This window comes from Jaculus jaculus, chromosome 11 (assembly GCF_020740685.1).
Source record: "Jaculus jaculus isolate mJacJac1 chromosome 11, mJacJac1.mat.Y.cur, whole genome shotgun sequence".
In the NCBI taxonomy this organism is placed as follows: Eukaryota; Metazoa; Chordata; class Mammalia; order Rodentia; family Dipodidae; genus Jaculus; species Jaculus jaculus.
Window position 1 is genome coordinate 80,254,285 of NC_059112.1, and position 17,393 is coordinate 80,271,677.

Consider the following 17,393-nt stretch of genomic DNA (forward strand, 5'->3'; position numbering starts at 1 on the left):
GGCAGGCAAACACCTTCACTGCTAAGCCATCTCTCCAGTCCAAGATTTTTTTTTTTCCACGAAGTAGTCTCACTTTAGTTCAGGCTGACCTGGAATTCACTACTAGTCTCTGGGTGGCCTCAAACTTACAGCAATCCTACCTCTGCCTCCCAGTGCTGGGATGAGACTTGCATCATCATACCCAACCAAGCTTTTTTTTTTTTTTTTTTTTAATTTTATCGATGTGTGCACATGCACCAGTTTCTTGCCACGTTTTGTGGCTGGCTTCACACTGGTGTTGGGGCCAGGGCTTTGCAAGAAAAAACCTTTTAACCAATGAGCCATCTCCCTAGCCACCTTGAGTTCTTTTATTGTACTTATTGAAAAGGGGGCAGATAAGAGAATGGGTGCACCAGGACCTCCAGCCATTGCAAACAAACTCTAGACATACACCAGCTTGTGCATCTGGCTTATGCGGGTACTGGGGAATTGAACCTGGATCCTTAGGTTATGCAGGCAAGCACCTTAGCCACTAATCCATCTCTCCAGCCCAACTTTAAGAGATCTAATGGGAGATAGAAGCAGGAAAATTAGTTCAAGAACAGTCTCATGGCTTAGCAGTTAAGGCAATTGCCTACAAAGCCTAAGGACCCAAGCTCGATTCTCTGGTAGCCATCTAAGCCAGATGCACATGGTGGTGCATGCATTTGCAATTAGTTTGTACTTGCTAGAGGCCCTGACGTGCCCATTCTCTCTATTCCTCTCTCTCTAATCGATAAATATTTAAAAAACTGTCAAGGTGGAAGAACTATGACATCAGTGTGCATAAAATAAAGTACAGCATTGCTATATTTGACTAAATAAAGGGTACATCTACCACTTTGGAGCTTATTTTTCTAGATTACTAGTTTGCTTAGTAAAAGATCTTTGAGTTAAAGTAATGTCTGTGTTTAAAATCTATACTGTGTATTATGGAAAGAATATTTGGGTTCACTAGTTGAGAGGTGCAAAGCATGTCTTCAATCCCAGCACTTGGGAGGCAGAGAAAGGAGGATTGCTGTGAGTTCGCGGCCACCCTCAGGCTACCCAGGGAATCCCAGGTCAGTTTGGGCTAGAACGAGAACCTACCAAGGGGGAAAAAAAAAAAAAAAAAAAAAAACTTAAAAAAAAAAGGCAAAATCTGCAGATCAGAAAACAAAGCTAAAGGAGGGGGCTTAACATCTACGTAGACAGTATTTCGTGAGCCACCCACACTCAGGGCCCGTTCTATTTGGGACCTCTTCCCGCGGGTCCTACCGAACTGCCCGCCCATCTGCCAGGGTCGGCCGAGGGCTCCGGGGAAATCCCCTCTGCGGAGGGATGTGTGTGAGCCGGTTGCGGGTGCACTTCCCACCGCTCAGGGAAGCCACGCTCCGGGACCACGCTCCGTTCCTTTCCCTGCGGCCAGCGAGCCGGACCTCGCCCGCAGCGCCCCAGTGCCCGCGGCTGACAGAGCGCGAACTCTTCGCGGCGGCAGTGGGCGCCTCCAGAGAAGCCCCGGGCCCACCGCGGCCTCCAGGCGGGCTGCGGGAGCGCACTGGGCGCGCCGGCAACCTCCGCAGGGCCCCGGGAGAGGCAGAGCGGCCAGCCACCGACATTTTTTGTTTGTTTGTTTACCTCAGGCGGGATGGTGAGGTGAACCCAAGCTCTTCCGCCGGCTGAAAGTCAGCGAGAAAAACAGCGCGGCGGGAGCAACTACGCCTACGCTCATCTCAAATAGGGTTAGGAAAAACATGGCCGCCGCCTCTCCGCGCCCGCCCTCCTCTCAGCCGGCCGCCCGGCCAGGCTCTTATAAATGGGGCGACCGCCGCCCGCGCTGATTGGCCGGCGCCTCTCTCGCGACAGTTGGCCTCGCGGGAACTGAAAAAAGATGCTATTTGTAGTCTAACCTGAAGGAGTCTTCTTCCAGTTCCTTGAAGGACTTTCCTGAAGGGTTTTTTTTAATCTCTCTTTTTTTTTTACTGACAACTTCCATAATTGTAAACAATATCCCTTGGTAATTCCCTCCCTCCCCCAAGGCTTGCTTTTTTTTTTTTTTTAAAGCGCTTTACATGTGGAACTAACTTGGGGTGCTTCCAAATGCCTTTTTTGGAGAGATTTTGTTTTTCGAGGTAGGGTCTCACTCTAGCTCAGGCTGATCTGGAACTCACTATATCACTATAGTCTCAGGGTGGCCTTAAACTCATGGCGATCCTCTTACCTGTGCTTCCCGAGTGCTGGATTGAAGGAGTGTGCCACTACACCCGGCAATTTTTTTTTTTAATTTTAATTTTTTTTTTTTTTTTTGGTTTTTCAAGGTAGGTTCTCACTGTAGCCCAGGCTGACCTGGAACTCAGTATGTAGTCTCAGGGCAGTCTCGAACTCACTGTGATTCTCCCACCTCTGCCTCCAAGGGCTGGGATTAAAGGCCTGAGCCACCACGCCCGGCTTAAAACATTTTTTTTTCTAAAACATTTTATTTTTATTTATATATTTGAGAGCGACAGACAGAGAGAGAGAGAGAGAATGGGCGCGCCAGGGCCTCCCAGCAACTGCAAATGAACTCCAGACACGTGCGTCCCCTTGTGCATCTGGCTAACGTGGGTCCTGAGGAACCGAGCCTCCAACCGGGGTCCTTAGGCTTCACAGGCAAGCGCTTAACTGCTAAGCCACCTCTCCAGCCCTCTAAAACATTTTTTTAATTGTGGGGGTGGTTGAACACATTGGAAGCTGGGCGTGGTGATGTACGCCTTTAATCCCAGTGTGAGTTCGAGACCACCCTGAGACTCCATAAGGAATTCCAGATAAGCCTGGGCTAGATAAATAATTTTTTTTTTTTTTTTAAGATTCATCTGGCTATAGTGTGATGAAGAGGCCTGAGGCCCTGGCAGCATCTGGGGCCTAGCTATCCGAACCCTGCACACATGCTATCCTAGCCCCCATTTCCTGGCATGCAGGGCCCTTGTCCTTCAGAACCATGTCCAAGTCTGTTACTAGGTCTCTAGAACGTCACCATGAAAAATGGAGTGGGCCTGCCTGCTTTTCAGGCAATGTTTAATGCCTTTATTATTATTATTATTATTATTATTTTATTTCTTTATTTTGGTTTTTTGGGATAGGGTTTCACTCTAGCTCAGAGTATCCTGGAATTCACTCTGTAGTCTCAGGGTGGCCTTGAACTCTTGGTGATCCTCCTACCTCTGCTTCCCAAGTACTGGGATTAAAGGCGTGTGCTACCACACCCGACTTTTAATGCCTGGTTAAAAAAAAATTTATTTATTTGAAAGCAAGGGAAAGGCAGGCAGAGAGAATGGAACCCCTGAGGACTTCAGCCACTGCAAAGCTATACAGGCAAGCACTTTTAACTGCTAAGCCATCACAAAACATGCTTCCCACTATTTTGAAAACACGTACAGATAAGTTACTTCTCAATTCTGATTATATATTTTGGAGAAATTATTTTTTCAAGGTAGGGTCTCACTCTTGTCCCAGGCTGGCCTTGAACTTACAGTGATATTCCTACTTCTGCCTCCCAAGTGTCTTGCTTTTTGGAGAAATGTATGAAAGCATACTCTCTGGAGGTACCTTGCTTGCTGCCCTGCCCCTTCTACTTTAGAAAGTCCTTTCTTTGTCCCCTTGAGAAAATGGGTTTTAAATATAAGGACTTCATTTGTTTGTTTACTTTTTTAAACTTTTTTATCGACAACTTCCATAATTATAGACAACAATTCATTAATTAATTACTTTTGAGATAAGTCTCACTTTGTAGCCTGGGCTGGCCTCCACCTTGTGATTCTCTTGCCTCAGCCTGCTAAATATAAGGATTACAGATGGAGGTACACTCTGCTTTCTTTGTCTTACTATTCTATTTTTTCCACTAATTGGTTGGTTTTTGACAGGGTGTTAAGTATCTCAGACTGACCTCCAACTTGCTGTATAGTGGGGTGGAGAAGATCCTCCTGCTTCCACCTCCCAGGATTACAAGTGTGCACCACTAAGTTTGATGAGTTTCAGGTCAAAAGATCTACCAAGAAGAGATGACTTAGCAGTTAAGGTGTTTGCCTGCAAAGCCAAAAGACCCAGGTTCAATTCCCCAGGACCCACGTTAGCCAGATGCATAAGGGGGCTAGAGGCCCTGACATGCCCGTTCTCTCTGTCTGTCTCTCTCTCTCTCTGTCAAATAAATAAATAAAAATTTTTAAAAAAAGGTCGGGCGTGGTGGTGCACACCTTTAATCCCAGCACTCCTGAAGCAGGGTAAGAGGATCTCCATGAGTTCAAGGCCACCCTGAGATTACATAATGAGTTACAGGTCAGCCTGGGCTAGAGTGAGACCCTACCTCGAAAAAAACAAAAAACATAAAACAGCAACAACAACAAAAGAAGGTGGAGCCCTAGCCCTAATAAAAACTAAATCTCTCTCTTATGTTTTAGTTTTTTTCAAAGTAGGGGCTCACTCTGGCTGACCTGAATTCATTCTTAGCCAGAATAACCTGGAATTCATGGCAAACTTCCTACCTTAGACTCCTGGGAATTACAGATCTACACCTGGCTAAGTCTTTTTCTTTTTCTTTTTTTTTTTTTTTTTTTTCTTCGAGGTAGGGTCTCACTCTGGCCCAGGCTGACCTGGAATTCTCTGTGTAGTCTCAGAATGGCCTTGAACTCACAGCGATCCTTCTACCTCTGCCTCCCGAGTGCTGGGATTAAAGGCATGTGCCACCATGCCTGGCTTTTTTTTTTTTTTTTTTTTTTTTTTTTTTTTTTGGAGGTTTCACTCTAGCCAGGCTGACCTGGAATTCATTATGGAGTTTCAGGGTGGCCTTGAACTCATGGCTATCCTCCTACCTCTGCTGGGATTAAAGGCATGCGCCACCATGGTCGGCTTTTGTTTTGTTTTTAAAGAAAGTCTTTTCAATCCTAGACTTTGCTTTAAAGTAATAGTGTTGATGTACAGTTGGAGTCCTGGGAGTAATTAGATCTCTCTAGATATGTAGGAGACTCCCCGGCCTGTGAATCCCAGCTTTGGGTTCTTTTCCAAGTTATCAGAGAATTGAAAACGTGGACTGGGAGAAGTATGAATAAATGAATTATGAGATTTGTTTTAGGGAGAGTTAGGATTAAGAGAAAGGGCAGCAGGAAAGCCCAAACCAAAAGAAATTCTCCCCCTTCCCAGCCTGAGAGAGGGAAGATGAAGAAAAGTCGCTCTCACCTGGAGAGAAGGCGCTGGGGAAGGGGCTCACATGCAGAAAGAAAAGTGGGAAAGTACCCGGAACAAGGCTGAAAGCCCTCAGGCTGTGAAAGAGGTAGTAATCTCAACCAGACCTCTAATTTTTTTAAATTTTATAAGCAAAAGATAACATTTTATAGTATTTCAAATATCTTTAGGGCTAGGGAGATGGTTCAGTGGTTGAAGACCTTGGCTGCAAAGCCTGAGAGCCCAGGTTAGATTTTCCCAGTATCCATATAAAGCTAGATACACAAAATGGCACAAGCATCTGGAGTTCATTTGCAATGGTAAAAGGCCCTGATGTGCCCATTCTCAGTCTCTCTGTCTCCTCTCTATTAAATAGATGTATCTTAAGAACTTCACAGTGACCCGGAGATTAGTAATCCTACTTTATCAACAAAATTTATTTCAAAATGTGTAAATCAACCGGGCATGGTGGCACACACCTTTAATCCCAGCACTCAGGAGTGAGTTCCCAAGACTCTACCTCGAAAAACCAAAACAAACAAACCAAAAAAAAAAAAAACAACAACAACAACAAAGTGTAAGTCATGCAGCTGGTAGATAGCATAGTCTCAGCCCAAATCCACTTATTTTGCCCCTAGATCCAAATGAAAGTAGTGGAAATGATAGAACTCTAGTTAGTTGTTTGTGTTTTGTGTAGTGTTTTTTGTTTTCTGTGTAACCCAAGCTGGTCTGAAACTCACTAGGTAGACCAGTCTGACCTTGAATTTACAGGGGTTCTCCTGTTTCTGCTTTGTTATGAAATCTTTCTTTTCTTATTTTTAAAAAACTTTTAGGAGCTGGGGTGGTGGCGCATGCCTTTAATCCCAACACTTGGGAGGCAGAGATAGGAGGATTGCAGTGAGTTCTAGGCCGACCTGAGACAACATAGTGAATTCCAGGTTAGCCTGGGCTAGAACAAGACACGACCTCGAAAAAAAAAAAAAATAGGGCTGGGGGGATGACTTGGCAGTTAAAGCATTTGCCTGCAAAGCCAAAGGACCCAGCTTCGGTTCCCCTGGACCGATATAAGCCAGTTGCAGAAGGTAGTGCAAGTATCTGGAGTTCATTTGCAGTGGCTGGATGTCCTGATCCACCCATTCTTTCTTTTTTTTTCCCCCCTCTGCATTTTCCCCCCAAATAAATAAATAAAAATAACTATTAAAAAATAAATTACAGGACTGGAGAGATGGCTTCATGGTTAAGGTGCTTGCCTGCAAATCCTAAGGACACAGGTTCAATTCCCCAGTACTTGTATAAGACAGATGCACAAGGTGGTGCATGCATCTGGAGTTCATTTGCAGTGGTTAGAAGCCCTGGCATGCCCATTCTCTTCCCTCTCCCCCTTCTTTCTCAAATACATAAATTAAATTTTTTTTTCAGTTTATTTTTATTTTTTTTAAATTTTTATTAGCATTTTCCATGATTATAAAAAAATATCCCATGGTAATCCCCCCACACACACTTTCCCCTTTGAAATAGGATAGCAACTCCGGCTTGTTTTCTAGGCCCATTTTCTTGAAACGCTATTTTCCAACCTTTCACCCTAAGAGTGTCCAGCATTTGTAGAAAGGTGAGTTTCTCGGAGGCAACAAATTGAAGGATCCTGCTTTTTAACCCAGTCTGCTCTTTTGGTTAGGGCATTGAGGCCGTTGGTATTAAGAGTTATTATTGAAAGGTGTGTATTTTTTTTTTTTTTTTTTGCCATTTTTCTTGTTTTGTAGTTCTTCCGGTTTTACCTTCGCTCTCTTGTATTAACTAGTATTATAGCATGGTTTGTTTTTTCCATATTCCTTATATGTGTGCTTTTCTTTCTCTTCAGCATGGAGGATTTTTCAAGTATTTTCTGTAGAGCTGGTTTTGTCTTCAAATATTCCTTTATCTTGCTTTTGCTGTAGAATGTCCTAATTTCTCATCTATTTGAATGGATAATTTTGCAGGATAAAGTAACCTTGGTTGACAGTTGTTATCTTTCAAAACTTGGAATACATCATTCCAAGCCCTTCTGGCTTTTAAGTTTGTGTTGTGTAATCTGCTTTGATCCTGATAGGCTTGCTTTTGTATGTGACTTGATTATTTTCTTTGGTTTGTATGTTTGGAAGTTTAATTATAATATGGTGACTGTAATATGTTATAGGGCTGGAGAGATTGCTTAGTGATTAAAGTGCTTGACTACAAAGCCTAAGGACCTGGATTTGATGCCCATGGGATTTTACCCATGTAAAGCCAGACGCACAGTGGTACATGCTTTTGGAGTTTGTAGTGGTTGGAGGCCCTGGCATATCCATTCTCTCTCTTCCTCCCTCCCTCTGTCTCTCTATTTGCAGATAAACAAATATATACATTATTTGAAAGCCAGGTGTGGTGGTGCACTCCTTTAATCCTAGTACTTAGGAGGCAGAGGTAGGAGGATCACTGTCAATTTGAGGTTACCATGAGACTACAGAGTGAGTTTTAGGTCAGCATGGGCTAGAGCAAGACCTTACTTTGAAAAGGAAAAAGGGCCGGGTGAGCCTGGTGGCTCACACCTTTAATCCCTTCACTCAGGAGTCTGAGGTAGGAGGATCATTACGAGTTCAAGGCCAGCCTGGAGCTACAGAGTGAGTTCCAGGTCAGCCTGGGCTTTAGTGAGACCCTACCTCAAAAAAAGATGAAAGAAGAAAGAAGAAAAGAAAGAAAAAAGAAAAAAAAAAACAGGGCTGGAGAGATGGCTTAGCAGTTAAAGCACTGTCTACAAAACCAAAGGACCCAGGTTCGATTCTCCAGGACCACATAAGCCAGATGTACAAGGTTGTGTACACATCTGGAGTTCGTTTGCAGTGTCTGGAGGCCCTGGTGCACCCATTCTTTCTTTCTTTCTCTCTCTCTTTCCCTCTCTCTGACTCTCTCGAATAACTAACTAACTAACTAACTAACTAAATAAATAAATAATAAAACTTAAAAAAAAAACAAACCCAGGCTGGAGAGATGCCTTAGCACTTAAGGCACTTGCCTGCAAAGCTTAATGACTCATGTTTGACTCTCCAGGTCCCATGTAAGCCTGACGCAACGTGCAAGGTCACACTTGCACATAAGGGGGTGCACTCATCTGGAGTTCAATTGTAGTAGCTGGGGCCCTGGCATGCCAATTCTCTCTCACAGGCAGGCATGAAAGAAAACAAAAACAAAAACAAAAAAACAGGCCAATCTGTTGGGCTTGTCTAAAATAAATAAATAACTAAAAGATAGATATGGGGATATAGCTCTGAGACACAGCACTTAGCATGTGTAAGGATCTAGGTTCAATTCCCAGTACTACCAAAAAAAGGCCATCCCCAAAACAAATATGTTGTTCCCTCAGAAATACATAATAGTTAAAGTGTAGTGGTGAGCTGGAGGGATGGCTTAGCGGTTAAGGTGCTTGCCTGCAAAGCCAAACCCAGGGCTGATTCCCCAGGACCCACCTAAGCCAGATGCACAAGGTGGCACAAGTGTCTGGAGTTCATCTGCTGTGGGTGGAGGCCTTGGGGCACACATTCTTCTTGTCTTTCTATCTCTCAAATAAATGTTTTTAAAATTTTTTCTTGGGCTGGAAAGATGGCTTAGTGGTTAAGCGCTTGCCTGTGAAACCTAAGGACCCTGGGTCAAGGCTCGGTTCCCCAGGGCCCACATTAGCCAGATGCACAAGGGGGTGAATGCGTCTGGAGTTCGTTTGCAGTGGCTGGAGGCCCTGGCACCCTCATTGTCTCTCTCTCTCTTTCTGTCTATCTGTCACTCTCAAATAAATAAATACAAATAAAAACAAAAACAGTTAAAAAATAAAAGATATTTTAAAAAGAATTTCTTGATGCCAGGCCTGGTGGCGCATACCTTTAATTCCAGCACTTGGGAGGCAGAGATAGGAGGAGAGCAGTGATTTCAAGGCCACCCTGAGACTACACAGTGAATTCCAGGTCAGCCTGAGCTAGAGTGAGACCCTACCTCAAAAAAAAATAAAAAAAAACCAGAAAAAAAATATTCTTTTGCCGGGCATGCTAGTGCATATCTTTAATCCCAGCACTCGGGAGGACTGGACTGCTGTGAGTTTGAAGCCACTCTGAGACTACATAGTGAGTTCCAGGTTGACCTGGGCTAGAGTGAGACATCTACCTTGAAAAACCAAACAAAAACAAAAACAAAAAAATTAAGTGTGGTACTGCAAATACTCAAACCGGTTTTTCTAATGACATTTTATTTGTATTTCAGAAGCATCTTTGGTGTACTATATTGGGTCCAACTTCTTCAAATTCTGCAGCAGTGATCCACATGTCTTGGAAGGCAGACAAGGATGCGAGAATGGACCCTCCCATCCATGCTGATATTTTCCTTTCCGGAGGAGCTGTAACCTGCACAGGGGTGTTGGCAGGGGCCACCTTTACTATGTCCTTAACTAGCCGCTTGTCTAAACCAGGGAAAGAGGTTGATCCTCCAGCCAGGATAATATTGGAGAAGAAAGAATTCCTAAGGTCGGTATCACATTTCATAATGCTACTGAAGCACATCTTATCAATGCCCGGGGCATCAATGTTCAGGAGACGTGGAGTGAAGAGGGCCTCCGGGCAACGGAAGAGCTGATCACGGAGCTTGATGGTATTCCCATCAGGTAGTTTGTAGACTTTCTCTAGACACTCGTTTTTCTTGGCCATTTCCTCCTCAAAGTTCAGTGCCACGTAGCAAGAGCTTTCCTTAATGTCTACAATAGTCTTTCTATCCCCAGAACTAAGCAGCACGATACCGTGGCCCTTCAACATCATCATGAGGTGGTTGTTGAGGTCATGGCCAGCTATGTTAAGTTGTTGCACACCATGAGGTAGACAGTAACCTTCGAAGATGGGCACACACTGGGTAATCCCCGCACCTGAATTCAGCACCAGGCCAGTCGTGAAGCCAGCAGCGAAAAGAGCCAGCACTGCCTGAATGGACATGTAGAAGGCAGGAACGCCCAGATGCTCAAAAAACACTTCAGATATCTTTTGCCGGTTGGCCAGTGGGTTCAGTGCAGGCTCCGTAACCAAGACTGGGCCATCACTGGGCTTCAAGTTCAGGCTACACTCATAGATATGCTTCCACATGATCTCCATGTCTCCCCATGAAGTAATGAGACCACGCTCCACTGGGCAGCTGTAGGGATAAGTAAGCCTTTATTTTTTCCAGCCTCTACTTCAAATGTCAGCTAATCCCAGTACTTATTATTGGTATCCCTTTATGGGCAACCTCTCCCAAAAAGTAAATGTCAATATCCATGAACACAGCTGACTGCAATCGTTCATTGCTTTTGTCTCTGCAATTGTTCACTGTGTTTCTGTTTTTTGTTTTGTTTTGTTTTTTCCTCCTCTTGAAAATGTGACTTAAAAAATCAGGGGATACCATAGTTTCAATAGCAGTTAAAGGTAAGACTCTGAACGACAAAGAGCACCATGTGTTACATCACATTGTCATTGTCTTTCTCTAGGCCCAGGCTGACCTGGCATTCACTATGTACTCTCAGTCTCTCAAGGTGGCCTTAGACTCAGGGAGGATGACTCACAGAGATCCTCCTACCTCAGCCTCCCAAGTGCTGAGTTTAAAATTGTGCGCCACCATGCCTGGCCTAGCTATATCACTCCTTATTTATTTATTTGAGAAAGAAACTGATGAGAGAGCGAGAACAGGTACACCAAGGCCTCTAGCCACTACAAACAAACTCCATACACATGTGCCACCTTGTGTATCTGGCTTACATGAGGACTGGAGAACTGAACCTGGCTCCTAGAATTGAACCTGGGTCCTTAGGCTTTGCAGTCCAAGTGCCTCATACACTAAGCCATCTCTCCAGCCCTACATCACTCTCTCTTTCTTTCTTTCTTCCTTTCTTTTTCTGTTTTCTTTCTTTCTTTTTTTTTTTTTTCAAGGTAGGGTCTCGCTGTAGCCCAGGCTGACCTGGAATTCACTCTGAATTCTCTGGGTGGCCTTGAACTCACAGCGATCTTCTCACCTCTGCCTTTGTGGGGACTAAGGGCGTGCTGTGCTCCACCACACTGGGTTACATCATATTCTCCAATAAAGCTGTATGTTGTGAATGATAACTGTACACGTTTGAATGCATTTGTACAGGTGCAGAGAACAGGTAGTGAACAGCCTCTAGCGATTGGTACCCTATAAGATTTGTGGCCCGTTTTCAGCAGGGAGGGAGGGAGGAGGAGATTTTCCATTTCCTCCCTTCCCGGTGGGTGGTGGGTGGCGCCCTTGCTCAGGACTCTGCCCGCTGGGCTCCCTCACCCTCCACCAGGGTGGCGGGGTGACCTACCTGATGGACAGGCTGCTTCTCTGCTCCTGCGCTTGGTCGCCCACGCACAGCCCTGGGGCGCTCTCCGCAGCCGTGCTGTGCCCCTTGGCGCGGCCGAGGATGTTCGGATAGACAAACTGCGGCTCCCGGGTCCCGGCCAGGCCGACCTTGATCATTTCTGAGCCGTTGTCGATCACCACCGGTGGCTGGTAGCAGCCCATGCCGCCGCCGCCGCCGCCCCGCCGCGGGCCGTGCTGGGCCGGGCCGGGGCTGTGCGGGAGTCCAGGGCCGGGAACGCAGCGTCACAGAGGACCCGGGACCGGCCCGCAGCCTGGGCCGGGAGGGAGGGGCGCCCCGCGGGTCACCCGAGCCGCCCTCGGCCCCCTGGACGCGGGAATGCTAGTAACAGAAAACCTCGGCTTTCCCCCCAAACACAGGTCTGCGTTTCCAGCTACGGTACCCAGACCGCGGAATTCCAGTTCCGAGACGTGCTAGCGTAGCAGGAATCCGGGCCCTGGCCCGGGGAAAGGGCGAAGGAAAGTGGTACCACAGGAAGGCTGCCTGCTCACATCCCAAACTTCGGAAGACTTAGGAAAAAAGATGTGAAAAATGGCGTGAAACGACTTGAAATACCATTATTGTTTTTGTCTCCTGGGCAGGCTGTCAATATCACCTCCTTACTCTTCTGACTCTCTCCTGCTTTTCCTGTGTCCTCTTCCATTCTTTAACTTCCTTCTTCATTGCCTTGAATTATATCTATAGGAAGTTCATTTTCATCCCCTAGTCTTGATTTTTAGGCATAAAGACAAGCCACTCTTTGGGAAAGAGATTCCTTACTCATATGAAGTTTGGATTCAGTTTTTTAAAAAAGAAGAGCAAGGGGGGGAGGGTATTACCATGGGATATTTTTTAAATTTTGTTTGTTTGTTTGTTCATTTTTATTTATTTGAGAGTGACAGAGAGAGAGAGAAAGACAGAGGGAGAGAGAGAGAATGGGCGCGCCAGGGCTTCCAGCCGCTGCAAACGAACTCCAGACGTGTGCGCCTCCTTGTGCATCTGGCTAACGTGGGTTCTGGGGAATTGAGCCTCGAACCAGGGTCCTTAGGCTTCCCAGGCAAGCGCTTAACCACTAAGCCATTTCTCCAGCCCAATCATGGGATATTTTTTATAATCATCGAAAATGTTAATAAAAATTGTGAAAAGATATAAAATTAAAAAAAATTTTTTTTTCTTTTTCAAGGTAAGGTCTCACTCTAGCCCAGGCTGACCTGGAATTCACTATGGAGTCTCAGGGTGGCCTCAAACTCAGGGCGATCCTCCTACCTCTGCCTCCCGAGTGCCACCACGCCCGGCTTAAAATAAAATTAAAAAAAAAAAAAAAGAAAGAAAAGCAAGTACATTGGGGCTAGTCTTGGTGGCACACGCCTTTAATCCCAGCGCTCAGGAGGCTGGGGTTAGGATAGACGTGAATTCCAGGCCAGCCTGAAATAAAAGTGAGTTCCAGGTCATCCTGGGTTAGATCCTGCCTCGGAAAGAAAAAAAAAGGGGGGGGGTGTGCCGGGCGTGGTGGCGCATGCCTTTAATCCCAGCACTCGGGAGGTAGGAGGATTGCTGTGAGTTGAGAACACCCTGAGAGTCCATAGTGAATTCCAGGTCAGTCTGGGCTAGAGTGAGACCCTATGTCGAAAAACAAAAGCAAAAAAACAAAAAGTGTGGGGTGGAAGGGAGAAAGAAAAAAGAAAGCACATTGGGTTGAAAACGCGCATCTCAGTATCTGATTTTCCACACCCTTTAAGGGCTTTTAAAACTGGTACACAAATGAGAGAACCTGACGCGGGCGACAGAAAGGAAATCCGAGAGTAATTTACCCGGTGTTCTCCCCTGGGGCTGACTGGGTCTTGGACCTGGGACGTGGGCGTCTGCGCATGCCCGCCCTACCCAGCCGCGGGAAGCGGGTACCAAGAAAATGTGCCCAAGAGGCCCGCAAGTGAGAGGGGCTGGTTTCTACAGCCTTACCCGCGGGACGTTTCAAGGAGATCTCAGCCTGTCTACTGCTAGGAATATATATATAATTTTTTGTTGTTTTTGTTTATTGGTTTAGCTCAAGCTGACCTGGAATTCACTATGTCGTTTCAGGGTGGCCTAGAACGCACGGCGAGCTTCCTACCTCTGCCTCCCAAGAGCTGGGATTAAAGGCGTGCATAGCCACGCAGGTTTATTTTTCAGAGTATACATATATATTTTTTTCGGTTTTGTTTTTCTTGTTATTCTGTTTAAAATTACATCAGCTCTTTCAAGCTGTGTGAAGTACAGGAGCTTACATCCATAAGAAGAGCTTTTGAAGCCATGGTCGTAGCTGTGTTTCCGTAGTGTAGTGGTTATCACGTTCGCCTAACACGCGAAAGGTCCCCGGTTCGAAACCGGGCGGAAACAGCTCTTTTCAGTCACAACGCATGATAAAGATTCCTTTTTTTCCTCCAAAGCATGACCTCGTAACTTGAAGAACCTTGAAGTCTTTAATTTTTAATTTTACTTGAGAGAGGGAAAGCAGCAGAGAAGAGAATCTAAAAATTTTTATTGGAATGTTTATTGGTTTACAAAATGCTGTAGTTTTAGTCTGTGAAGTGGAATAACTGCCTCATTTTTTTCACAATTCGACTCGCAACTAGTCTAATGCTTAAGAAAATACTGTACATCCAAGAAGGGGAAACCAAACGCAGCGTGACAGTCGTCAGGCAGAGCTAAGGGCTGGGGATGAGCTGATCAAAGGCTAGCTTCGCAGGCGCGCACGCTGGGTTCAATCACCAGCACCCGCGCGTCTCTTAACAAAAGTGCTCATGTAGCTCCAGAGTGCTTGTACTTTGTCAAGTTAGTTCCCTCTAGAGATTATCTTCCCCCAACCCAGATCATGTCTTATTTATTTTTGGTTTTTCAAGGTAAGGTCTCACGCTAGCCCAGGCTGAGTAATTCACTATTTAGTCTCAGGGAGGCTACGAACTCAGGCGATCCTTCTACCTCTGCCTCCTGAATGTTGGGAATAAAGGCGTTTGCCAGCCCCCGACCCCCCCTCCCCCGCTCATTTTTATTTATTTATTTTTGGTTATTCGAGGTAGGTTCTCAATCTAGTTCAGACTGACCTGTAATTCACTACTAGTCTTAGGGTGGCTTTGAACTCATGGCGACCCTCCTACCTCTGCCTCCCAAGTGCTGGGATTAAAGGCATGCACCACCACGCCCAGTTCATGTTTTATTTTTAACCTTTCAAGTTCTTAAGTATTTTTGAATTAATATATGGAAGTGCTCGGACAAAAAGGTGGAATTAGGAACGAAACTGTGCTCAGAATTGTGATAAAGTTTCTTATAAATACAACGGGTGTTGTTTTATTCACACATACGATTCTTTTTTTTTTTTTTTCTTGGCCACACCTAACTGTTTAATGTGGGTTATGGCAATTCGAACTCAGGTAGTTTCAGACTACCTCATGTCCTCATGCTGGTGCAGGAAGCAAACTTAACCTCTGAGCAATCTGCAGCCCTGTTGGGAGCCTTTAAATACAACCTTGTCACTAAAGAATTTGTTTCAAATAAGTGTATTACCAGTTTGTATAAGACCGTTTTTGGAAATTTTTTTTGTTTTTGTTTTGTTTTGAGGTAGAGTTTCACTCTCGCCCACGCTGACCTGCAATTCACTTTGTATTCTCAGGGTGCCATGAACTCATGGTGAAGCTACCTCTGCCTCCCGAGTGCTGGGATTAAAGGTGTGCACCGCCATGCCCGGCTAAAAGCTAGAGTTTTTTTTTTTTTTTTTAATTTTTAAAATTATTTTTTATTTATTTGAGAGCGACAGGCACAGAGAGAAAGACAGATAGAGGGGGAGAGAATGGGCGCGCCAGGGCTTCCAGCCTCTGCAAACGAACTCCAGACGTGTGCGCCCCCTTGTGCATCTGGCTAATGTGGGACCTGGGGAACCGAGCCTTGAACCGTGGTCCTTAGGCTTCACAGGCAAGCGCTTAACTGCTAAGCCATCTCTCCAGCCCATAGAGTATTTTTAAGTTTAGTAGCTGAAATTCAATCCATTCAACAGAAATACCTAAGCAGGGATGTCCAACCTTTTGACACTGAGACATCATCTTGCCATTTGCACATATATAGGATACATTTATAACCACCTTGGGATGCATGAAGCCTATGGGCCACAGGTAAGATATTCCTGAATTTAAAGCATCTTCAAATTCCTTTCCAAGGTGGTACTTTCATTTCATTTATTTATTTATTTTTGAGGTAGGGTCTTGCTCCAGCCCAGGCTGACCTGTCATTCACTATGTAGTCTCAGGGTGGTCTCAAACAGCAATCCTCCTACCTCTACCTCCCAAGTGCTGGGATTAAAGGCGTAAACCACCACATCTGACTTCCAAGATAGTACTTTCAGATTACATGCAAGTAAATAATTAGCAAGTTTTCTGAAATGTATACCTCATTGTCAAGTGTCACACGTCCTAGAGACCTACATTTATGATTTATCTCATCAAACAGGCAGGGAACAGATTTACTTACTTTTTTCTCTATCTAATAACTAGATTGAAAAAAAAAAAGCTAAACTCTCTCAAAAGGAAACATAAATGACATGATAAACATGGGCCTTTCCTGTTAGGCCTTTATGCCTGAGGAGAATCAAGTTCATTCTTCTTGTTGTTGGCACTGCTGGTTCTGCCCACGGTATAGAATTCTCTGTTGGGAATGATACTGATAAAATGTGCAAGGCGATTGGCCATGGCATAAAAAGCTGCAATGGTGGCTATGTCCCAGGCATCTTCTCGACTGAAACCATGTACTTGAAGCTTTGTGAAATGGTCATCTGTTATCTCTTCAACTTGGGTAACAGCAAGTGCAAATTCCAGCATTGCTTTTTCTCGAGCAGGGAGATCAGACTTTCTCCAATTTATACAAACCTGGTCAGAGAGCACTGGATCTTTAGAGTAGACCCTATACAGGGCACTATGGACAACCACATTATATAGGCATTTTCCAGGCAGGCTGGTCACCACAATGATGAGTTCCTTGTCAGTTTTGCTGAGCTGGCCTGTTTCTTTGTTGTAGATGGCGTTGTAACAAGCAGAGAAGGCTCTGAATTCTGATGGCCGGTGAGACAACACTTTAAATATATTTGGTAAAAATCCTATCCGCGTCCGCAGGGCCCCCAGGCGCCCAAGCACGGACATGTCCACGGCTCCCCACGCAGCCCCCCACGCGGAGGCCCTCGGGCACATCCGGTGGGCGATGCCTGACTCCGATTCTTAATTTACAGAGAGCAAAAAGGTTCTGATAAGAAAATACACCTCGGTGAAGAAATCAAATTGCCTCTGCTTTTTTAAAATAGTCTCGCCAGACACATCACTTTTTTTTGTTGTTGTTCATTTTTATTTATTTGAGAGCAAAAGAAAGAGAGAGAAAGAGGCAAACAGACAGAGAGAGAGAGAATGGGCGCGCCAGGGCCTCCAGCCAATGCAAACAAACTCCAGAAGCGTACGCCCCTTGTGCATCTGGCTAATGTGGGTCCTGGGGAATCGAGCCTCGAACCGGGGTACTTAGGGTTCACAGGCAAATGCTTAACCGCTAAGCCATCTCTCCAGCCCGACACATCACTTTTAACAAAAAAATTTTAGTTGTGGACTTTACGTTGTCCACATAGTGAAAAACCTACCCTATCAAGACTTCCTGATGCTACTGTATATTCCAGGATGCGATCTTTTCCCTCTACTGTACAAATCCTTAGTTTGATGTGAATAACAGGTAACACCACGTCTCTGATGCAAACCTTTTCCGGTGTAGAGCCCACCTTCCTCTCGTGTTGCTCATGCCTAGGGTGCCATAGGGCTCAGCTTGG

The 17,393-nt window shown here is 45.2% G+C and overlaps 3 protein-coding genes and 1 non-coding gene across 4 annotated transcripts in view; 1 reads left to right on the forward strand and 3 right to left on the reverse strand.

Annotated features, from left to right (window-relative positions):
* Mecom (MDS1 and EVI1 complex locus) overlaps positions 1-11,622 on the reverse strand; it is an 806,791-nt gene extending 795,169 nt beyond the window's left edge. The window contains exon 1 of the mRNA XM_045161392.1: positions 11,531-11,622. The gene's annotated coding sequence lies outside the window, so the exon portion shown is untranslated. The remainder of the gene's footprint in view (positions 1-11,530) is intronic.
* Actrt3 (actin related protein T3) lies at positions 9,291-11,740 on the reverse strand. The gene is made up of 2 exons (XM_004652365.2): positions 11,531-11,740; positions 9,291-10,365 (listed from the first exon to the last, which is right to left on the reverse strand). The coding sequence occupies exons 1-2, from the start codon at positions 11,728-11,730 to the stop codon at positions 9,447-9,449; spliced, it is 1,119 nt and encodes a 372-aa protein (XP_004652422.1). The 5' UTR covers positions 11,731-11,740; the 3' UTR covers positions 9,291-9,446.
* Positions 11,741-13,869: 2,129 nt separating this feature from the next.
* Trnav-aac lies at positions 13,870-13,942 on the forward strand. The gene has a single exon. It is a non-coding gene; the product is annotated as a tRNA-Val (tRNA).
* A 1,494-nt stretch (positions 13,943-15,436) lies between these two features.
* LOC123453326 lies at positions 15,437-16,807 on the reverse strand. Its single transcript, XM_045130321.1, has one exon. It carries the CDS (start codon positions 16,774-16,776, stop codon positions 16,165-16,167), a length of 612 nt encoding a protein of 203 aa, XP_044986256.1. The 5' UTR covers positions 16,777-16,807; the 3' UTR covers positions 15,437-16,164.
* Between the last annotated feature and the right edge of the window lie 586 nt (positions 16,808-17,393).